Below are 23,788 nucleotides of genomic sequence, written 5' to 3' on the forward strand. Positions count from 1 at the left end.
TGGTGGGTAGGAAGGGAGAGTCTTGAAGGGAAGTCCATGCTTGGGCCGAAGAGTCTATCCTGAAACCACAGGACAGACTGTCCTGAAACCATCTCAGCAGAGGCTTCCTGAGTGGGCTCAGGGTTTGGGACTGTACCTTAGCAACCTTTGGGTAGGTGAGTCAGGGACCAGGATGGAGCTCTTTTTCAGAGCCTAAGGCCAAGAGGAGCTAGTTTCCTGAGGCTGCTGGGGAAGAGGCAGGCAGCTGCAGACTCTGGCCTGAGCACAGCCTACCAGGGCTTCTTGGCCTCTGGGTACCTGCATGTCGGATCTAGTGCCTGGCCCTGTGTCATACTAAGTCCTAAGCAACCTTCCAGTGAATTTGACACACTCTTCATGCCACAAACACCACACATCTGCTGGGGCAGGGGCTGGGGGCTGGATGCTAGCTGGTGTTCACTGATACAGTCCACTCATCTGAACAGAGCCCTGGCCATAGGCACAGCAGGGTCCTGTACCACAGGGACAGCTGACAGCCCCCCTTTCCCAGTACCTGCCACTTTCCCCTGCTCTCCAAGAGCAGCCTGTGCTTCAGCCTGCTGGCTGGACCCTGGAGTTCCCTGATCGTCTCCCTGCTCCACTCAGCCACCACTTCATCACCAGGCACTGTGCACTGTGCAGCTCACACATCTTGCAGAGTTCATCACTGCATCCATGTCCCCCAGCCCTCACCTACATCGCTCCCCTTTTATCACCTGGATGTTTGCATCCAGGAGTCTCCTCTGGTCTGGCTTCAGCCCAGCAGCCAGAGGGATGCTGGTCACACAGGGCAGATCACGGTACTCCTCACCCAAACCCAGGCTGGCTCCTGACTCACAGTGACTTCCTACCCTCTTGGCACCAGCCACACGGCCTCCTTCCTGTCCCTCAGACTGGTCAGACATGTTCCCACTTCAGGGCCTTTGCACCGGTGGTTCCCTCATTCCTCATGCCTGCTTGCCTCCCTCCTTTACCACCCATACTTGCCTCTCACCTGTCAGGAGGCCAGCCCCACCCACCTTTGCAGACTTGGAGCCCGCATGTGCCACCCCCAACCCTGGCCACCTGGAGCTCCATTTCCACTGTAGCGCTGGGCATCTTCTGTCATTCGCTGTTTATCTGCAGTCTATAGTCAGACTCCTGCCCTCCTACCTGAGCAAAAATAGGTAATGGATCTTCATCTGCCTCAGTCAGCAGCTCCAGCCCAAGTGCCAGGCTCAAAGCCATAGTTCAGCAAGTAAGTGTGGGATGCTGGAGAGCCCCTGACCCATCTTCCCTCTGCCCCAGTCACTTTAGCCTAGCTCCACACCACAGCTGGTTCCTCCTCTCCAGGGCATCTCTGCTCCCAGGATGCCACATGCAACCATATGCAGATGCTCACAGGCACCAGCACACGTGCAGCTGCATACACGCACAGCCACATGCAGACAGGGGCATGGACCTGTACACACCCACAGATGTATACATGGGCCTGCTCACAGACACATACATGTAGCTGTGTGTGCATATGAACAGACACATGCACACACTGGCATACAAGCAACCAGACACGATGCATCCGTGCACGTGCGCACTTACAGACACACAGGGAACTATGCATTCACGCACACACACCGTAATGGACCTGCACACAGGCACCACTTACTGCCACAAACATGCAGATACACACATGGCTTAAAACCTTTCAGTGACTTCCCTCTTCAGTGAAGACCAAAGGCTCAGCTGGACTTCTGGTGAGCCCTGCCCCTTCCAAGGTCTTGCCTGGTACCTCTCTCCTCTCCCTTGGTCCAGCCACTCTGACCTTCCTTCAGTTCCCCTGTCACCCATGTTTTGTCTTGCCCATCCCTAACACACACCCCCACACACCACAGGACCTTAGAGCATGTTACTCCTTTGCCTGGCACACTCTTTCCCTGGCCCATCCCGTTGGTATTTCTAGCCATGCCCAGGAGCACTGTGGTGGCGGATCTTGGGTGTTGGGTAACCCATGAGTAGTTTCTGGGCCAGGGAACAATGTGGTTATCCATTCTTGGCCTTTGTCTCTGGGCTAGCCATCATCAGGTTCCATCCTGGGACTCGGGGAGTCCTAGCATGTCTGGTAAAGCCCAGGTTAGACTCAGAGAGGGCTGGCTAGAGCCTTGTGTAAGAGCCAAGAAGCCAAGCCTCAGAATTAGTGGGACTGTCATAAGGTCCCATTTGGACCACAGCCAGGCTCCCATTCCAAGACCTCCTTGCATCTATGTACAGCCCTGTCCCGTGCATGGTGCCCCTGCAGGGGACACTCACACCCCCAAACATGACAGAGCCCCACAGAGCTGCAGGGAGGATTCTGGGCAGGGCCTTCTGCTTGTTTGGTTCAGGCAATCTGAAAGATGAAGGTCCTCAAGCAGGGGACCTGCCCTTGGTTGTGACTGTTTGTCACTGCCCCATGCAGACGACAGACTTGACCCTGACACACGTGGTTACTACCTGGCCTCAATGTCCCCTTTTCATCCCTCATTGCCCTGTCGTTGCTGGTGCACACTGATCAAAGACTGCACGGGCTGCCTTTGGCTCCAGGCTTCCAGACAACAGCAGTTCAGGGCCCAGGCTGCCAGCCTAGTGTCCCCAACCTGCTTTTCCTGATTTTCCAGCCTTGGAGCCATGGAGTGCATACATTCCAAAGCACAAATCATACATCCTTGGACAGAGCAGCTTCTCTGCCCACCACTGGGACAGAAGGCCAGGGGGGTGTCTGGCCATACCTTAGATCTTCAAATGCTATATTGAGAAGAACAGTCTTGACAACAGAGGACATCTCCTGCCTTCTGAAAGGAGCATGTGGGCTTCCTGCTGGAATGACGGCGCTGGCAGGGAGGACCCTAGGTGCCCAGAAAGTGGGCTGAGGGCTTTGGACACCTTTCCACACCTGAGGGACTGTCAGGTTGTCAGCAGGGACAAGGGAGCAGCCACAGGGTCCCCATCCTCCATGCACTGATGGTTTGTGTGCATATTACACATTATTATGTGTCATCTTTAAGCAGGTGTTCTGCCCACTGTGTGCCGGAGTAGGAGGGTCATTTCAAGGCTTCCATTCTCAGATGTAATTTTCAGCCTCGTTGGGATTGGGCTGAGTGACTGTTCAATCACTGCCCTCTTGGCAGAGACTTTTCTAGGACATTCCCTGGTGCACCTCTCATCAGTGGCTGTCCGGTGAAGCAGGAAAGTTCCTCAGCGTCTCCAGTGATTCCTTCCCTCCCTCCTTCCATCCACCAAACAGTGCTTACTGAACGCCCACTGTGCACCAGGCACTGCTTTGTTCCCAGTGGGAAGCGAGGCCACAACGGACCCTCCTTGCCCATACTCTGGCTTGGGGTGGAGGCGACGGCAGGACACAAGATCATGTAGGTCACACGTTAGCTGAGGGCTGCTATGGAGGAGGATGGGGGCAAGGTGATGCTCACAGTGACAAGCACAGAGGGGCAGTGACTGCTCCTGGCTGTCGTTCTCTGAGCACCAGGCTTATGCTAGACGCTTTACTTGTCACAGATACCTGTGGCCAGTGAGGGACAGGCTCTAAGATGGGAGTGAGTCCCCAGAAGCCATACAACCTGGGAGAGGCAAGCAAGGCATGAAGGATGAGACCACCGTGAGAGTGGTGGGGCAATGTCAGGGTTTGACCAAGGGAGAGAGGCAGCATTAGAGCCTCTGGCTGTCAGAGGCTGGTGGGGATAGGGAGCAGGTATGAAAGGCCACTGCCACTACCAGGAGAGACCAGAACCTCTGCCCAGGGAGAGGACAGCCCACCAGGGGCCTGCTTCAGAGCAGGATCATCAGGACTAGTGGTCAAGGTTTATGAGGGGCAAGGGACAGTGAGGGGCATGAATGGCAGCTAGGAGGATCAAGTGCCATTTGCTGAGGGTTTGACAGGTTGAGTTTCAGATGCTGGTCACACCCAGGAGTTGGGGGTGGGGCCTTAGATGTTGGGGTCTGTCTGCCTCAGGCCACCAGGGGCCTGTCATGGAGTTGATGGGTGGCATTAGAGGAGTGAATTCTGTCTATGGCAGGATGGGAGGCTGTGTGGGTCTTTAGACAGGGACAGAGGTCAGGGGAAGGAGCAAGAGGGGTGCCTGTGAGCTGGGTGAGGCTAAGCATCACCCTGGGCCCACAGCCAGGGGCAGAAGCGTGAGCTTTGGGCTGCCCCTTGTGTGGTGAGGCCTGGCCCAAGCACCCGGCAAAGTCACAGAAGCATCCTAGGGTGTGCCCCTCCCTGCTGGCAGGAAAGGTGGGTGAGGACACGGAGGCCCTGAATCTCGGGGTTGATGAAAGATTCTGCCTGGGACTGTGGGGCCTCTAGGCTACCCTGCCTTGCCCTGGTCTCAGTAATTACAACTACCCTTAGGAGCTACTGTGACATCTCCTGCTCTCCCAGGTGGATTTCACCACAGTGCCACATGCAGGTCCCAGCTCCCTGGTCTCAGCCCAAGCCCCCCTCTACCTCCTTCTGCGAGAGTGAAGCCACCCCTGCCCACTCTGCTTGGGCACTTCATGGTGCTCCTGCAGCCTGCTGCCTCCACCTTGCTCTGGTCCCTGCCCATCTGCTGGCTCCTGGGCTGGCCCAGCAGAGTATTCTCTAGGGAAGGCAGGGGCCAGGCCTCCCTTCTGGTGCTTGTCCTCTCTGTGATCAGCAGTGACCCAGCTTCTGCAGGGTGGTGAGAGTCAGGGAGGCACTCAGTTATCCTAGGGCTGGGCCAAGGCCTGGACACTCGTGTGAAGCAGGGCAAGGCTGAGCTCCATCAGTGCTCTCTGGGAGGAGGGCCCCACGGGCATCACAGCAGGGCGACCTTATTGAATCCTAACTGGATGTGGCAGAAGTGAGTCCAGCATGGGGGCTGGGTGGGCAGAGGCCTCACACACACCCTCCTCTACCTCATGCACCTGGCTTCAGATAGACGGGCCAGGCAGCAGCAGGCATATGTGTATACCGTGGTGTGGACACACCCTGCAGCGCCCCATGGAGGAGAGGGGGTTGGATGGATTGTTCCCAGCTCCTTTTCTGAGGCCAGTCTCTGCTACTCTGTTTTCAGAAGAGCTCCCTTTCCCTGTCCAGCCTGAGGTGGGGCTGCGGGGAGGAGGCTCACGCTTTTCTCTGTGTTTGGCAGGTGAAGGGCTGGATGCACAGTGGGAGCCAGAGGCGGGGGGCTGCAGGGAGCACACCAGCGACCAGCCCTCCAACTCTCCAGCCACTCAGCAGCATCGCCACAGCAACCGGCAACCAGACGGCAGCAGCCGAGGCAGACACAAGCGGACGGCTTCCCACCGTCGGCCGAGGACAGGGAATGACTACGGCAAATCAGGCCACTTTGCTGACTAGGGAGGTGGAGTGTCACTAGTGGGGAGGGGCGGCCACCGCCCGCTGAACGGAGCGCCATGCCGGCTGGAGAAGAGGCGCTGGGGCAGGGGCTGCAGTGTGGCTCGGCCTCACCCCCCTGCTGGTACTGAGCATCTCCAGGGCAGCTGGGCTCTCATCTGCCTGGTCTCAGCATCCCCTGTGGCAAGAGGGAGAGGCACCCTGTCCTGTGCTCCTTGTCTGGGCCCGCTGCTGCCAGACCATGGGATGTCGGCAAAGCTCAGAGGAAAAAGAAGCAGCCCGGCGGTCCCGGAGAATTGACCGCCACCTGCGCTCGGAGAGCCAGCGGCAGCGCCGCGAGATCAAGCTGCTCCTGCTGGGCACTAGCAACTCAGGCAAGAGCACCATTGTCAAACAGATGAAGATCATCCACAGCGGTGGCTTCAACCTGGAGGCCTGCAAGGAGTATAAGCCTCTCATCATCTACAACGCCATCGACTCGCTGACCCGCATCATCCGGGCCCTGGCTGCCCTCAGGATCGACTTCCACAACCCCGACCGCGCCTACGACGCTGTGCAACTCTTCGCACTCACAGGCCCCGCCGAGAGCAAGGGCGAGATCACACCCGAGCTGCTGGGCGTCATGCGGAGGCTCTGGGCAGACCCAGGCGCACAGGCCTGCTTCAGCCGCTCCAGCGAGTACCACCTGGAGGACAACGCGGCCTACTACCTGAACGACCTGGAGCGCATCGCCGCAGCTGACTACATCCCCACTGTCGAGGACATCCTACGCTCCCGGGACATGACCACGGGCATCGTGGAGAACAAGTTCACCTTCAAGGAGCTCACCTTCAAGATGGTGGATGTAGGTGGGCAGAGGTCAGAGCGCAAAAAGTGGATCCACTGCTTCGAGGGCGTCACGGCCATTATCTTCTGCGTGGAGCTCAGTGGCTATGACCTGAAACTCTACGAGGATAACCAGACAGTAAGTAGGGCCTGGGGTTTTCCTCTGCTTGTTCCTGCTGTCATGGGTTCCCAGAAGCAAGAGGATTTGCAGGGTCTGGCAGAGTCTGCAGCCAGAAAGGGAACCAGGCACAGGCCCAGCCCTGCTGCACGATAACTGAGGCGGCTCCAGCAAGGTGGGCGAAGAGGGAACAGTGTGTGGAGTGCAGGTGTCAGGTCCCATGCCTGAAGTATCAGGTGTGCAGGCCGCAGGGAAAGAGAGTATGAGGCTCTGCCAAGCATCCGGGGTCAGTCCATCTGATAGTTTGGCAAATCCATGAAGCTCCTGCCAGCACCAGTCTCCTTTTAGCATGTAGGTCCGGGAACAACAGCCACTCCTACAACCCCATCTTGAGCCTGACAGTCTGCCAGAGATGGGGTTAAGAGCTGTTTAGAAGGTAGAATCCCAGGTCCTGGTGGAGAGGGGATGACGTAGAAGCAGGTATTGGGATTCTTTCATAGTGGCATGGGTGCAGCCCAAGGGGGACTTGGGCCAAGTGCCAGGCAGTGGGGGCTTGAGAGTGGAGTTGCTAGAGAGGGTGGGGAGCTGGGCAGAGCAGGGGGGCAGTGTGCACAGGCCCAACCAAGACAAGGGGGTCCAGCACATGAGGAGGGGCCACAGCCAGGAGTGTCAGTGGTGGAGGCCATGGCAGACAATGGAGGGGCTGTCTTGCTCAGCAGGACGCCCTGAGCACAGATTTCAAGTCTGCCCTTGAGAGAGAGCGAGGCCTTTGACCCTGGGGATGGGGGAGTGGGGGCAAACAAGGAGTCGTGAAGTGGTGGGTACCCTGGAGCTGGCTGGGGGAGGGTGATACTGGGAGAAGAGGGCCCAGCCTCCCCACTTGGGAGCACTGGCCTCCGAGGTCACTCCTTCCTGCACCCAGTCCTAAGGCAAGCTTCAGAGGTCTTTGGGTTCATCCTAGAGCAACAATGGTTCTGGCTTTGGACCTGTGCCCCAGCCAGGGAACCTGGAGAGCTCCATGCTGTGGCCACAGTGCTAGGAGCCTAAGTGTCCTAGCAGAGAGGCTCTTTGGCTTTCATCAGGCAGCTAGGGAGGGAGACTTGCCTCCCTCCCCTTCTCACATCAGAGGTCTCCCTGCAACTGTGCCTAGGTGTTGATGGTGCGTCTGGGGGGAACAGATGATGGGCGGGCTGCAGGCAGGTGTATGCACAGGCGGCTGTATCCACCCTGCTCCCAGTGTGTATATCTGTATGATCTCCAGGGTTCTGGCCCCTTACCCTGTGGCTGCCCTCAGTTCTGCCCCATGTGTGATTCTGGTCAAAGGGGACATCCCAGCAGATGAGTGAGGTCAGGCTCCCTTGATGAGGCATGGCTGTAGGCAGAGGGCCTGGGGCTGACAAGCTGCAAGGCAAAGTGAGGTGCTCAGGATGGACCCCTGGGACGGTGCCATGGTGGGTCTGCCGGCCACCCTGCAGCTGCCGGTCACGTGGGCTTGCACCACTAGCCCTTTAAACTTCTGCCCACTTCTGCTGTGTACTGAGGCTGCTGAGATCTCATTGCTGTGAGGCCTTCCTGACTTGGATCTGGTGGCTCCTTCATCTATCAACTCAGTGGCAGGTGTGGCAAATTCCCCAGGCACCAGGCCTGGCTCCCAGATGCATCCTTTAACAGGCCGTGCCCACAAGTGTGCTGAACCCAGGAGGCAGGATACCTGGGCCTTGAGTTGGCTCCATGTTTCATGGATGGCTTTGGCTGTCACCTTTGCGTTCTGAACTTGTCTGTGAGGAGATGGCCCTCACAGATGGGCCCAAAGCTAGGCCTTTGCCTTCCCACAGCCCTCTCGGCTCTGCCTGGCCCGTGCCTACCACCTTGCTGCCTCTCTCTCCTGTCCTCCTGCTCCAGCCGTGGTCAGCTTGTTTTGCTCCAGCAATACTGCTCTGTCCAGCCTTAAGCTTATAACCATCCTGATCCCTGCCTCTCATCCCCCTGCCCTTATCCTTTAGGTCTCATCTCAAGTGACACCTCCTGGGAGGCCTTTTCTGACCTAGCCTGGCAGCTGCACCCCCCTCCATCAAGTGATGTGTGAGCAAGCTCCTCAGGGCAGGCCCTGGAAGTGCCGGGTGGCCCCTGTGGGGCCTCACATCTCTAGCCTTCCCTCTTCTGGGCCTGTCCCTGGGGAGAGCCATGGTGAGCGGCCATGGGCAGGGACAGCAGCCACTGGTCTGGCCTCAGGGATCTCTCTGAGGTTCCAGTTATTCAGGGTGTTTTCTGAAGAGAGGGGCTAGCAGCCAGGCTGGCACACCCACCACCATCACCCTGGTTTCTGCAGGCCTGGGGAAGTGGCTGTGCACCAGAAAAGGAAATTCTTGATGAGAAACCCAAGCGAGGCTGGAAATTCACTGGATTCCAAATGATTCTGACCTTTCTTGCTCTACCAGTAATATCTGGAAATGGAGAAAAAACAGGCTGCTGAGGAAAGACAATCCCCTCCCGCGATGCCTCCCGCTGGCTGGGCTGGCCCAGAGGTGGGCTGGCCCCCAGGGTGGTGCCAGCAGTGAGGACAGCTCTCCTCCAGCCAGGCGAGGGTCAGGGCAGGGCTGACACAGCGGCTAGCACAGGGCTGCCACTCTCTGCCGTCTCCTTTTGGAATGTGCTGAATTGTCCTCCCTGGGCCCTGTCAAAGGCAAGGCAGCCAAGAACAGGCCATGCTCATTTTCACAAAAGCCGAATGAACCTTGGGGCCCAGTGCCAGGGCTCTGGACACAGCTCCTCATAGCTTTCCTTCCATGCTTAGCTCCCAAGGCCTCATCTTCCTGATGCTGGCAGTGCCTCCCCGCCCCCATGCCTGGCGAAGGAGCCACAGCCCCCCGGCCCACCCGCTGGCTTCTGCGTCAGCACGTTGCCAAGGAGAACGTCAGCATCTCTGGGCTCCCGGGTGTGAGGGCTGCAGTGAGTGCAGGGCACCACCTCAGAGCAGGGAAGGCAGATTTCGGGGTGCCTGTAAAGCATAGCAGTGAGCCATACAGGGAGCCACGCCCCCTCCGTGGCCATGGTTCCACCCTCATCCAGAGGAATTGGCGGACCCTTGCTCTGACCAGGGCCGAGACTTGCAGGCCAATGCCCCAGCGCCCCCAACCCCACCACCCAGCTGGGGCTTCCTCAGGCAGCACGGGAGGCCTGAACACAGCCCAGCAACGCAAGGGGGTTTTTCCGGTGCACCTGTCCCCTGAATGATCTTGTGGGATAGCAGCACCTGTTATTTTTGTCACAGTTCGAGGCACTGAGGCTCAAGCACACGGCTGGCACTGACAGGCCCCCACCCGCCAAGTCCACAAAGACAGCTCCTGAGAGGCCATGTGTCACAGGACCCATCATGGTCCCCTCATTTGGCCAGGGCCGTGGCAGAGGTTCTGCCCCTCCTCTTTAGTACATTCACACAAGGGTCAGTCAACAAAGATGGTCACTCTGCTGCCCAAAGGAAAGGCAAAGTGGAGAAGCTGGCACCTACTAGCCATGCGGAGGGACAGACACAGGTGGCTATGACCAGCAGAGCCCAGGTCTTCACTCAGCCCCACTGGAGGTCCCTGGGTTGAGGGGTAGGTGGGCACTTGCTGCCCAACCTCTGCCCTTGCAGATCAGCTAATGGACTCTGCCGGCTGCCTAATGGTGTGGGATCCTTCAGAAGGCACAGATTAAAAGTCTGGTTGTAAAGTGTCAAATGTCCTCATGTGGAAACCCACAGGGAGCTGACTGCCTATTTCCCGATGGAGCTGTCAGCATTCCCAGCCCTGTGGCGAATCTGCTATGTGCCTATGATGGGCCTGCTGTGTGGGCACAAGGCTCAGGTGGGGGCCAGATATGAGGTGAGCCCAACTCTCCCAGCAGCACAGGGAACTAGGGGACAAGGAGGAGGCAGTCACACCAGCGCAGCCACAGCTTCAATTCTGTAAACTTCATGCTGCCAGGGATACCTGCCCTGTGTTTCTAGAGCTGACTGGCAGCTGTTCCCAGCACTGGCCCCATTGTGCTTTCATCTAGGACTCATGGTGGTCACTTGGGCCCCACAGGCAGGCTGGGTCACAGCAAGGTGCACCGTGGGAGTCCTGGTGTCTCTGCCACTTATCTGAGAGACAGCCGGTCAACATGTTATCAGTGAGGGTACCCAGCGGACAAGGGATGTAAGAACATGCCTTTTGTGAGGCAAGTTCTGCAAGTGCTTCAGCAGCCAGCCTCCAGGCGTGTGGCCTCTGCCCAGCCCTGGATAATGGTCCCCTGTCCTGTGGCCGTTGGCTTCCTGCAGAACCCCTCCCTACTCCAGGACAGGTCAGCAGCCCCAGCGCACCATGAGGGTAGGTCCACACCCACCCCCATAGCCTGTGCTATGAGCAGAGGGCCTGGCACACAGTGGGTGCTCTGCAGACTTTATGGAGCAGGCAGGAGACAGTAGGCTTGGGAAGAGCTGGGCCCTGGCTTCTGGGTGCAGAGCAGCTGGGGCCCTCGGCCCTTCCCAAGGAGACCCGGTGGGTGCTGGTCCATAACAGGAGTGTGCTCAGTGCCCTGAGGAGCGGCTGCCAAGGCCGTCCTGTGAACACAGCATGTTCCTGCCACCCTAGCACTATGAATTATCATTTAGCCCAAAAAAGGAGCTCGTTTTAGTGCCTTTAAAAATGGAGTTTTAACGTTAGTGCCGTAAAATGATGTGTTGTGGGTGAAACAAGGTATTTTCCATAAGACAGGCTTGCACCTATTGTTGACAGATCTGGTTATATTTGTCCAAAGAGGGAATTACAAATGGGCAATAGCCAGATACCCTCTCCCCACCATACGAGGATTTAGAGTTAGAAGGGACTTTACATATCCTTTAGTGTTCTTAACCAGCCAGCTTTGCAGATGGGGAAACAGAGGCTCAGAGAGGTTCCATCACACACTCCAGGGCTGAAACTCTGACTCTCAGGGAGGATCCTAGCACTGGCCCCTGGGAATTCCAGCAGCCTCCTCTTCCCCCTACTGGTCCCACATCCTGTGGGTGCTGGGGTGCTCCAGGAAGGGCCTTGGGGGTAGACTGGGTTCCACCCTGGGGCTGCTGTATAGCCAGCCTCCCCTCAGGAGAGTGGAGGGCAGTGACACCTGGGCTCGGGAGAGGTGAGTGGCTGTACAGGTTGGTACTCCCCTCCTCCCCTTGTCTCCTGGCCCAGTCAGTGGCAGGACCTTAGGGAGCCCTAGCAGAACATGGCCTCACTCTGCCTCTTGTCCCTGACCTGGTCAAGGGCATAGCTCTAAGCCAGAAGGCCTGCCGCCCTTTTCCCAACACACACGGGTCTCCCAAGCAGCTCCTTCTGATCTTGCAATGTGCTGGCCACATGCAGTTTGTCTGCATCGTCCTCAAGTTATCATGACTCTGGAATAGCAGAGACCTCCTGACCAGAGCCAGAGGCAGGGCTGGACTGGCACACTGGGCTCCCAAGGACCGGACGGCCCCTGTGGCAGTGCACCTTGAGAGGCTCCACAGAGGTGGGAGACAGAGAAGACCAAGCCCACAGCAGTGCCCTGATGGCACCTCCCCATGGCAGGCATGGAATTGGGAGCAGGGCTCAGCTGGCCACACGATCTCCCCAGCCAGCATCCCCCTCTAAGGTTGTCCTGGTTTCCTCTCTATGGCTTGTTATCCTTCCCAGCACTGGAATGATGGGGCCAGCCTCAAGAGGGCCAGGCACACACCCATAGCTGGACCACCGATGGCCTAGAGGCCCCGCCAACACTTGTGAACAGCTCTCGCCATCCCCTCAGCACTGACTCTCCCCATCCAAGTTCCCTTGCCTCATTGCCCGGCAGTCTTCTTAGCCTTAACAGGGGCTGTGGCCACCTCAGTAGGCTTTGAGCTGCTCTGAGCCTGTGGCCAGTGCTGAGTGAACGATGGGTATCTGTTCAACGAGGGTCCTGGGCTTTATGCGTGACCTCATGGGGTGCTGGCTTAGGCCCAAGATGGGAGAGGGATGAGCAGGGAGGGGTGGAGAAGGCAGCAGGTCCTGGCACCTATCTGAGGCCCTTGCTAGCACTTCAGTCCTTGGGTTAGCTCCTTCCTTCCTCTGCTCCCAGGGAGGATGCAGCCACGAGGCCCCTGTCAACAGCAGGTCCTGTCACACTGGGAGCTTCCAAGGGTGGGGCCATTTCTTAGCCAGCCTTGTGCAGTGGCTCCTTGCCCTGGGGAGGTCCTTGGTCAGAGGTCAGCTGCAAGGCAGAAGGAGGCAGGGCCCTGGGCTTTAGCCTCATCTGCTTGGGCTGCCCCCACACCTGCTCTGCTTACATGGCCTTTTCCTTTGGCCCCCAACTCATCCTTGTAAACCTGGTGGCTCTGTGGTTCAGTGCATCAGCATCCCTCCAAGATGGTTACCTCCTGTTGTCTCACTAGAGGCCGTTCCCAGGGCACAAGCTGTCACTGAACACGGCAGGGCAGCAGCCAGGACACCAGCCCCATAACTCCATCTCTTCCACCATGATGACATTGCCAGGTGCCTTGGTAGAACCTACATGGGATGTCCCTGATGTTCCTCAGATCTCTCAGGAAAGTGATTCTGCCACAACAGGTGGTCAGCCAGCCTGGGCTCTGCCGGGGCCTCCTTTATGGGCAGGTAGGGGTCAGTCTCTTGCCCTAGTGCTGATAAGCCTGGAGGGAGGAGGGAGGAGAGCAAGTGAGCTCTCGGCACCGTGCAGGGAAGGGCTGCCCCCTGCAGAGGAGAGTGCTGAGACCCAGGGCTAGTGGTGGCAGAGCCTCCCTCTGTGCATGCCAGGGCAGTGAGGGGCTGGAGCTGGCCCATACTGGCTCATGAGAGGTAATTTTTCAGTTTCTAAGATGTTTGTGAGGTGTTTGACATCAAATTTGTGGTTTCACATCAGCCAGGTGGGATTAGTAATAGCCCAAGGAATTGGCAAATGCTACAAAACAGTTTTTTTCCTCCCCAGCCCCGCCTGCATGCCAGTTGTTAGACCTTTACCAGGACACCACAGCCAATGACTCCCAAGCCTGGCAGGGAGTCTCCAGCCAGTCTCAGTCACTGGTGTATAGCCAGATTGATCTGCTGCTGCCATCTTACTGAAGAGCCGGACAGTGTCCTTGCCTCTCATTCCCCCTCTCGGCTTCCCCAGTGACTCACAGCTCTGACCCTGTGGCCACATGGTTTGTGTCTGTTCATGTTTACCCCACTGGAGAAAGGGAATTTGCCAGAGCAGCAACTCACTTGTCCTGCCCTCCTTCCCGCTCTTCCTCAGTAGATTTAGGAGAACCCTAGTCCACAGAGAGCAACCTTGGATTGGCTAACATGAGACCACCTGCTCAAGCTGGGGGTCATCCAATGTTCTCCATCTGAGAGAGAACAAGCCCTGTGACATCCATGCAGGAAGCAGTCCTTGTACACCTAGCATGTGTGGGCCCTGGGCCTGACAAACTCAGTCTACTGACAGAAGCAGTCCTATCCCTTCCTCCCCCGAGGTCAGCTGGGGATGGCATCAAGCAGCCCCTGGAGGACCTGTGTAGTCAGGGCCGGCCTCAGGCTGGCTTCCCCGGTACCCACTAATGCTGGCCGCATGCTCACTGTGATTGGCCCTGAGCCTGCCCTAAGAAATAGTTGTCCGGGTCCAGAGAAGCCAGGGGGCCTCCTCGTCTCCAAAGACCAACTTTGCAGGAGAGAAGGGGGCCTGTACATTGGGAGCAGGGCCTGGGCAGATTGGGATGAACGTGGGCATGGTGATCTGATCTGGACCTTGCAGAATTCAATCAAGGCTGTGGGGAGCAGTGAGGACAGCCGACAAAGGCAGGACTGAGGGGCCTGTGGGGGGTGGCATGGGGAGCATAGTGCCCTGCGGCAGGGGCGATGGAGGACCAAGCGGCGTAAGGTCCAAGTGGGCGGGGCAAGATCCCAAGTGCAATGTCCAATCCCCAGTGTGGCCCCAGGTGGGTGTTGCTGCCTGAGCGCCCTGTGATGACAGAGCCAGGGTTTAGCCCCAGGTCCGTGTCCCTCCCTGCTCTGCCTCGTGATCAGGCTGGAGGCTCACGATGATTCCCTCTCTGTTCTAAGACCTTCAGGGCAGAGCTGCTTCCCACCGCACATCCCCTCAACCTGCATCCGCTAGGCCTGCCCAGGCCAACGGGTAATTAATTTCCTGAGCGCATTAGCTCTGCTCGATACACACACATGAGAACAGCTCTGGGTTTTAAGACATAGATTATTATTGTTTCAAAGGATTTGTATAATCCAAGAACTGAAAAACAATTTTCCATTATCTAGAACAGACTCCAAGGTGGAGGCTGAGAGTGCTGGGGGCCTTGCTGACTTGGGGAGTTCCCAGGAACCAGTATAGATGGGGGATCTGCCACTCAGGGGAGTCCCGTCACCAGCCGTGAATAACACAAGAGCACAGTAAGGACAGGGTCTGGCAGCAAGGCTCTGGGCTGAGGACAGGGAGCGGCAGCGAGGCTCTGGGCTGAGGACGGGGTCTGGCAGCAAGGCTCTGTGCCAACCAGATGCATAGCCCTCTTCACCTGAGGCTCCACAGGTTCAGTCTAGTTTCTGGAGGGACTGGAATGCCAGCTAGGGGGCATGGCCCTGGGCATCTCAGGGGGGACACCCAGTGTTGGCCAGGTCAGAGTGAAAGGTGCCTCTTCTCCCTACACATGGCTTCCGTCTGGACAAGCTCAGGCCAGCCTAGGAGCCTGGCTGCAGCTCGCCCTAATCCCTGCTTCATCACATCTCGTGGTGGACATGTCCTCAGCTCATGTACTTTCTCTAATTTCATTAATAATGAAACCAGAATCAGCTGGGGGCCCTGGGCCTTGTGTCCTAAGGTCCCCAGCTCAGGTGGGCCAGGGCCAGGGCCACAGCCTCGCACACCTTTTCCTGGCCTATGGCAACCACAGGAGAAGCACAGCAGCATCCTGACCAAGGGGCCCCGGAGCCTCCAGGGCAGCTCGGCCCAGCGGGAGGAGCGACTATGGGCAAGTCCCTGCCCCACAGGGCCACCCAGCTCAAGCAGTAACAACCCAAATATGTTTTTTTAAAGGATGAATATTTTTGAAAAACATCTTTTTGGCCTCAGGCAGAGGTTCCCCACTGGGATCTCTCCCCCTCCTCCTAGTTTCTCACGTCCCTCCCAGGAAACAGCCTGAGCCTGCTGCAGAAAGGCTCACAAGCCCTGGCGCCTACAGGTATGGGTCTGAGGCTACAGTGCCAGTGGCCAGGAGAGCAGAGTGCATCCACCTGGCCGAACAAAGCAAAGGCGAACCAGGCAAGGGTGTCAGGCTTGGGTTCCTGGGCATCCTCTGGAGCTGAAACTAGGAGGGGTTTCTCACACTGTGGCTTCTTCCCATGGTGATGGCATGCAAGCCCCTGGCCAGGCCTGTGTCTGTGTTGACAGCTTCCAGTCTACAACACACCTGTGTCTGGCTATTTGTTAATTTCCCTTCAGCGACTGACACTGGCTGGTGGGAAGGAAGGGGGCCAGTTTACTTAAAAGCAGCAAGATTTAACACAAAAACAAATAGGAAACAGTTATCAGCTGAAACAGAAATGGATGGGGCCTTTGGAAGAAGCCAGTCCTCCCAGTTGGACAGGAGAGTATATAGGGTCAAGGTGAGAGCAGGTGGGAACCAGGTGCTGAGGGTGCCATGGCCTCCCTTGCTGGGTCGGTGTGAAACCAGGGAGCAGGACAAAGGAGCTCCAGGCCCTTTCAGAGCAAGTGCTGCCAACATCTTGGAATTTTCTTTCCCAGGACTAGGAGTCTTTGAGCATTGTTACATCACCAGCTCTGGTCATGTGATACCTGCCACATATCACACTTACCCTAAGGCTCTGACTCCTCAGCAACTTTGGCCAACACCTGTGGGAATATGGAGGGTCCCATTTAGACCTAAGACCCTGCAAGTCACTGATGGTTTAGATCTGGCGAGAACAAAAAGGCAAAACAGAGTGACATGAGGATGAGGCGGGTGGTGCATTGGGCCTGTGCTAGGGAACAGCACCCACCCACCTGCAGGGCTGGACAGGGGCGCCAACATCCTGGAAGCTGCACATAGACTTCTGGGAGAGCCCTGCCCACTGGCTGAAGCCCAGCTGAGGCATGAGAAAGTGCTCTGGGTACAGCACCGTCTCCAACTCACACTGGGCCCTGGCACTATGGGTGGGGCACTGGCCTGACTGTGGCCATGTAGACTGCCCAGGTGGAGGTTGGCCCAGCAGCACAGCTCCAAGGCTCCCATCCCTCCCCTGGCTATTGAGGAGTTAAGGCAGTTCTGGAAGTACTCTGAACCTCAGGCTGTGGGATAGCATGTGTGTGCTGGCTGACAGCAGAATCATGGAAAGGGAAGGGCCGGAGATGTGAGCAGTTGTCAGAGCCTGGCCCAGGGTGTGCTGCTGCACAGCGTGCACAACCTCTAAGCCTCCCAGGCTGAAGGGGATCCCCACCACACAGACGAGGAAACTCAGGTTTCAGTAAAAATTGTCCCTGTGGCAAAGCGGGGGGCCTTCTGACCTGGAGGTCCCGCCGCTGCCCAGAAGAATGGGCTGGGCTGGGCTGTGAAGCAGCCCTGTGCTGGGGAACACTGGCCACCCACCTTGCCATTACTGTGGGTCACCCCACCCCCTCATGCTGCACACATAGGAAAACCAGGGAGGGCAGACAAGACTGCCCAGGCAAGGTGGCAAGGCTGAACTGCAGGAGGTTGGGAGCAGCTCATTCCACTGTTTCTGGCAGGTTCAGAGCCAGGGCTTTTCAGGCCATTAGAGTCTGAGCTAGGGCTTTAGCGGCAGCCTGTTATCTTGTTTAAACAGCCCTTGCTGTTTGAAGTGGCAAGCTTGGCTGGTGCTGTTACTATGAGCATTACAATTGTCACCGGGCATAGTTGCAGGGAGGAGGGGGCCGCCGGCAAGCCGCGGCTCTGACTTCTGGACTCGGCCGGAACACACCCCTGCCCTGGCCACCACCTCAGAGAAGCCCCATCTGTCACTGGCCTGGGACCTACAGGCCTGAGTACTCTCTAAAATGGGCCCCTCCCAAGCTGCCCGTGCCCTCCTGAGCAGCCCTGTGGGGGTGGGCAGGGGCGATGGCCTTTCTCATCCCTGGAGAAAAGTTGTGGGCCTCATGAAAACCCAGGGCCTGAGAGCATCTGAGGGCAGGAGCTGTGGCCACCCTAGGTTGTCAGTCTTCCTGTGCCACTCAATGGTCTCCACTTCAGCCAGGTGAGTCCTGGAGGTGGAGGTTGGTGTAACAGCACCTGGGGGCCTCTGTCTGCAGGTGGCAGCAGCTGGGGTGTGGGGAGCAGGAGCTGGGGCAGGGGCAGGGCCCCCAGCACAGTGTTCCAGCAAGAAGCACAAGAACCCACCAAGGGAACACAACAGTGGCATATGTCCTGGGGCCTCTGCACGCAGAAGCCCAGGGGTTTGGCCACAGGGTGCAAAAATAAAACCCACAGTTTCATTACCCAGAATATAGGATCAGATAGTTCCTGATTGTTTTAAAGCCAAAAGAGCACCTACTTCTCAAATGCCTTTTCAGTCTGTTCTGCCAGATTGACCCATTGACTGACGAAGCTGCAGTGAGGAAGGATACAGACCAGCTGTCACTGGAGGGCCAGCCCAGGGCAGGGAGTCCCAGCCCCAGGCCCTTCAGAGCCTACTATGAGTGCCTGTCACCCACCCCTGCCACACCCTAGGCATCCCCAGAAGCAGTGAGGCTGACTGTGAGCCCTGTGTTCCCCACCCTGACCCAGCCCATCTGTGGGCCAGGAGCAGGTACACCTGTGCAGAAGAGTGGGGCCAGGGGCACACAGGGCTGGAGAGCAGCCAAGCAATCCCAACCCCTGCCCTGATACACAGCTGCCACGCCAAACACCTGCAGCACGCGCCATCTGGCCCTGCCTGCCATCCACCCCACCCTGGGCAGAGCTGGGGAGAGCAGTCCCCAAGCAGACAGCACTGTGCTCATAGGCAGACCATGGGCAATGAGAACAGGGGCCAATGGTGCTAAAAGCTGTGCAGTGAATTAAAAGGGTTGGGGTTGTGACTAGGGGTTACTTCAGGTGAAAGAGTCTAGTAGCTGACCAGCCACACAAACCCAGAAGAGCAGCCAGTGCAGGACAGCACAGCAAAGGCCTCAAGGCAAGGGGAATAGGAGCGGGAGTCAGGAGGTAAGCCGGGAGGGGCCTGGATCACACAGCCTGCCTTGGAAGGCACTGGAGAGTTTACACAGGAAGCAGCCCCAGAGCAGAAGCAGGTAGACAGATCCTGAGGAGGCATGACTGGTGAAATGGGAAGGAGAATGTCCAGGACGTACCCTCATGGGGCAGAACTCAGAGCCACAGCCCAAACTGGGCCCTCTGCATGCTCTGTACCAGGACTCCAGCTTCCTGCCTGGTAGGAGGTGTCATGGCCTGGGGCCCTTCTCCCTGGCAGGAGTCAGCTCCACTTGCCCCAACTGCCTACTGGAGAGGTAGTATCCCTCTTTGGGGACCCAGTACCCCAACATCAGGATTTCACAGTGCTCTTCTCACCCCTCGGGGCAGGAGAGTGCTCTGCACGCCGCAGGAGTTCAGGAATTGTCTGGGAGTGACCAGCGGTCCAGAGGAAAGGTGCTAGGAAGACATGGAGGCTGCCAGGGAGGCCGGGCCTGAAGCTCAGCTCCATATCTGGTGTGTCATCGTAGGAAGAGCAGTGTCTTCATGAGGCCTGGGCAGTGCCTGGGTGGGAGACAGTGGGCACCAGCCTCCTTGGAAGGCCTGTTGACCACGTTTCTCTTGTGACTCACTTCACTGTCACCCAGAATAACTGCTGTCTCATGGCTGCCAGGACCCAAGCCTCGGGGTAAGGTAGAGTTCAAGGAGAACCAAGGCAGCCCAAGTGGGCCTGGCAGCAGAGCCTAGGGCAGCCCCACCAGACCCATAGAGCTGGCCTTGCTGACACCCAGAGGCCAGGGTGGGCCTGCCCTCCCAAGCCCCAAGCTCTGCTCACACCATCAGGATTGCACTCTGCCTTGCTAAGGGATCAGTTGCTGCTCCTCTCATGCCTTTTTTGGGGGTCCTCAATCTGAAGCGAGCCTGGGAGAAAGGGAGTTGGGCAGAAGAGGGGCAGATGCTGAGCCAGGTGGAGGTCCCAAGACCAAGGGGACCGACCCCAGAGCACGGGTTCCCAGGGCCTGCATTTGGGAAGCCCATGGCTGGGCCAGGAGACACAAGAATGAGGCAGTGGAGTTGAGAGCCGTGGAGTGGCAGGGAGTGAGTGCCAGGAGCTGAGGTGTTCACGCTGGAACAGAGCCCTCTGTCTCCCCAGCATCTCAGGTGCTCACAGAACCACAGAGGCAGCAGGGCACTGAAGGCCAGGCTTGAGGAGTGGATACAGCTGCCCCAGCCCTGGAAGCTGTGGGAGTGGTGGCTGCCCCGCGAGAGAAGGCTCAGAGCACTGGCAGGCCTTCTGCCCCTGGAAGGCAGGACCCAGCAGTTAAGCAGGCACCAGCCCCCCCCGGCCCACCCATCCCAGGTCCTGAGCCTGGTTGTCAGCACCATGTGCCCTGTGCTGTCCCTGCAGACTGGCTCCAGGGGCAGGCAGGAGCTCACTGAGTCATTAGCCCTCGTTAATCTAATTCTCCAATCTGTCAAGGTAGCATTGAGGTTTGCAGGAGGAAGAGGGAAGAGCTAACCAGATTGGACTGGAAGTGACCCTGGTCATCCAGCTTTGTCCCCAGACACCTCCCCATTTCCTGAGGCCAGTAGCAGCAGGAGGATGACCAGGCCTGACAGACGGTTCGGGCTGTCTGGTACTCTCCTTGGGGAAAGGGTAGTGGGCCAGGCAGAGGGGCCAGGTAACCCCTCTGAGACCCACTTTTTCCACATCTAGAATGCAAATGTTTCCAGCCTCATGAGCCCAGGAGCACCTCACAGCCACTTCTCAGAGAGGAACAGAACTGGAGGGCATCACGGCAGCCCCCACACAAGAGGAAGTCTAGGCTGACAAGGCCACAGGGTGACAAGGGCGAGCCACGTTCTGGAGCCCTCCCTCCAGTGCCCCTTTAGTAACGAGGATGCCTCCTCTCCTACCAGAAGGCCCACCCCACCCATGGTGCCCCAGCCAGGAAGAGGTCACCAGAGGTCCGCCCCTTTCCCCTGCCCACTGCCCTGTCTCTCAGGGCACAGCAAGCCACATCGTAGAAAAGACAGAGTGAGAACAGGGTACCTTCACTCCCAGAGACCCTTCTCCCACCACCTGAGCAGATGGGCAGTGAACAATGTTCATCTGGCCAGCCAGGCTGTGTGCCCCTGTGGGGGACACGTGCCGCAGCTCAAGGGTCAGCAGCTTCCTCCGCCACTGTTCTGTGCTGTGGTGTGAGACTCTGAGGGTGAAGGTGTCCGCCCTGGTTGTCATGGAAACAGCAGTGCATCTACAGAGAGTTCATGCTAAGCTCAGCAGAGGGAGGGAGCAGCTGGCCTGGGAGTCAGCTATTGCCATTGACTCCTGAGGGCTTAGTGTTGGGAAGGACCCAAGGGCCCACCACGCTCCTGAGGCCGCAAGCACACGGCGCAACTCAGGCCTCTCTGCCCACCAACTTTCTTTGGGCAGCTGCACCATGGCCATGTCTGTCCTCTTGTCCATTTGGGGCCAGTGGCAATTCCATCTAGGTACTGGGTGAACCAAGCATAGGGGCACTGCCTCAGAGCCACTTCGAATGAGGGGACAGGATAGCATCAGGCTTCCAGCAGGGGATTGTCAGTCACTGGAGAGGCCTATGAGCATAAGCAGAGATGACTCATGCCTCCTCCACCTGCTCTCAGGCTGATCCTCTGCCAGGGAGTGGCCTCACTGTCTGCCTGGTTTTTGTTTGTCTGCCCCTCTGTCTCCCACTCCCATCACCCGTCATGCATCCTAAGCTCCTTGAGGACAGGGAAGGTGGAAAGCGGCAGAGCCAGAGACGCTCTCCTGTGACATGGCTGGCTGTCCACTGAGCAGGGGGTGTGGCCACAAAGCTCCAAGCCCAGGCCAGGGAAGAGAGGCAAGTGCACTGGACTCGGTTCCACCTAGCAGCAAAGAGAGGCCCATCTGCATAGGATGTGTTGGGGCCTGGAAACGGAGACATCAAGACAGGCTTCTCTGAGGTCAGTGGTGATGTCAGTGAGGTGAGGCTCAGGCCAGTGCCAGCTGCACCAGAGACACCAAAGCACTCCAGGGTCCCCCAAGGTTACTTTAGTAGAACCAAATGACCATCTTGGACAAACAGCTTATTTACTGAGGCAGGAGCTGTGGCCCGGAGGAGGAAGTGGCATGCCCAGGGTCTCACTGCAGTTTGGTGATAGATTCCAGAATACAGGATAGCCAGCCCCTTCCTCAGGGAGCCAGCAGGGCCATGGGCAAGCAGCCGGGCTCCACAGGGCACCCAGGTGCCTAATAGAAGCCCCTTTGGACTTAACTCTGTTTGTGACAGCCCTGGTCCCTGACAGTCCTCAGATCCCAGGGCAGTGGACAGTGGGCTGTCTGAAACCCAAGTGTTCCTTGTTTCGAAACCAAAGGCATCTGATCACAGAGCATGTCCCTAGAAGCATGTCCTGAGAAGCCAGAGCCCGGTGCCCAGGTTCCCATCCTTAGACTAGTCCTCCTTCCCTTGCAGCCTTAGTCTCATCCACAGCAAGACTGGACCCTTGGGAGTAACCAGGAAAGGACAAGCACTGCTCCTGGCATTCATGCAGGGACCAGGAGGTCCTGAACACAGGCACCCTCAAGCCTCCTGCCTTCACCCCGCAGCCCAAAGGAGGGCTCTCTGAACCCCCAGGTCTCACTTATCTCCCACCACCAAGAAAGAGGCTTCCAGCTGCATTTCTGGTTTCTCATGGGGCCCTTCTGCTTCCCCAACTGCCACAGCCTCAGGCCCTGCCTGGGAGTCTCTAGAGGAAGCAGAAGAGGCATCCTTCACCCACCCTGCCCCCAAGCATACCAGGCTCTAGGACCTAGTGCTCACCAGGCCGTTCGCTCTTTGCCTCCCAAGACCCTGGGAGGTCCAGGGACCTAGTCATTGGCAATGCCTTCAGCCAGATACATGGTTGAAGAGGTGTAGGGAGTATGCCAGGGTGCAGCGAGGAGGCTGGATGACCACAACCAGGAGTACAACATCCCTGAGGACAGCAGGTCTGCAGCCAGGGCAGGAGGGCAAGATGGGCACCTAGCAGGAGGCTGGGCTGAGCTCCTGGTGGAGCCAGGGTGGGACTGTGGCAGGAAGACTCCCTTCTCCAGCAAGGACAGGGCCACGTCCTGACAAACGGAGCATCAAACACCAGGGCGGAATAGCAAGTGCTCAAGATGAGCACAGCGCAGCTGCAACCTGCAGACCGGCTGCTGTGGGGGACCTGGCCGGGGGTGTCTAGAGATGGCCACCAAGGCTAGATCCAAAGCACAGGAAGACCCTTTGTGGGGATAGGGACCTGACTGCAGGGAGCAAGAAGGTGGCGGATGTGGACCCATTAGGAAGGGAGGGGCCTGAGCTGGGGGCCCCACAGCTCCAGCTGAACGGAGCTGCCCTGTGCTGTGCTGTGCCACGGAACACCAACCAAGAGACCAGGAGCAGGGAGTGTTCTGATAAGAACACCCGGCTTTCAGGTCTCATGTGGCCCACCTTTTACCAGAAGAAGGGGTCCTGCTGAGCATAGCAGTCCCCTCTGCCTGAGATCTCACAGGACTCACCTCTAGGCTAGCACCCTGGCCCTGCGGCTGACCCTGGCTGGGAAGACACGTGTTAGACAGCTGCCTGGACTCTGCCCTGCTGTGGCAGCAGCTCCCCTGGAAAGAGCCAAGTGTTCTGACGTTAGCTAGCGCCACCTGGCCCTGTGCCCAGGCGAGGTCCTGCTGGTCCCAGCATCCTTCTCTCCCACAGACCGTACCCCAGCTCCCACCCCAGCACTCTGGCCAGCACTGCCTCCCTGTGTCACAGTCCTGTCAGCCCCTCACACACTGGCTCCCAGCTGCTGCCACCCACCTTGAGCTGCCTCCGATAGCCTCCTGCCTGTACCCCTTTGGCCTGAGGGTAGATGTGGGCCAAGAACTTGCACCTGCAAGCTCCCTCAAGAGGGAAGTGAACTCGGGAATTCCTGATGAGGATTCCAGGACTGGCTGGGGAAGCACGGGGCTGCAAGCATATAAGCTATTAACTTTGCGGCTGACACCATCCTTGGAGTGGTTTTCCTCTGGTGTCTTCACTGTTCCACAGCTGCAGATGCATCTAACACAGGTGGTGAGTGCAGGGACACCAACACCACAGATTCCTCCACCCCGTGCACCTGCTGGGACCTCAGCGCATGGTCTGATGGTGGGGCCCACTCGCCCTCTCCCCACTAGAGAAGTCTGGGAATGCCTGTGCTCCAGACCACCTCAGCAGCACTCAGAATGACGCAGGCAGGCTGCAGAGGCTCCTGCCCACCAGGCCCAGCACACGGGGCTCTGGGAAATGGAGACGGG

The 23,788-nt window shown here is 58.0% G+C and overlaps 2 protein-coding genes across 2 annotated transcripts in view; one reads left to right on the forward strand and one right to left on the reverse strand.

Annotated features, from left to right (window-relative positions):
- RSPH14 (radial spoke head 14 homolog) overlaps window positions 1-23,788 on the reverse strand; it is an 80,445-nt gene that overhangs the window by 29,311 nt on the left and 27,346 nt on the right. The window lies entirely within an intron of this gene.
- Window positions 1-23,788, forward strand: part of GNAZ (G protein subunit alpha z) — a 53,329-nt gene that overhangs the window by 18,650 nt on the left and 10,891 nt on the right. Inside the window, exon 2 of the mRNA XM_032256609.1 lies at window positions 5,160-6,332. Coding sequence (XP_032112500.1) covers window positions 5,610-6,332 — 723 coding nt within the window. The 5' untranslated portion in view covers window positions 5,160-5,609. The remainder of the gene's footprint in view (window positions 1-5,159; window positions 6,333-23,788) is intronic.

This window comes from Sapajus apella, unplaced genomic scaffold (assembly GCF_009761245.1).
Source record: "Sapajus apella isolate SASKATOON/1434 unplaced genomic scaffold, GSC_monkey_1.0 scaffold95, whole genome shotgun sequence".
Lineage (NCBI taxonomy): Eukaryota > Metazoa > Chordata > Mammalia > Primates > Cebidae > Sapajus > Sapajus apella.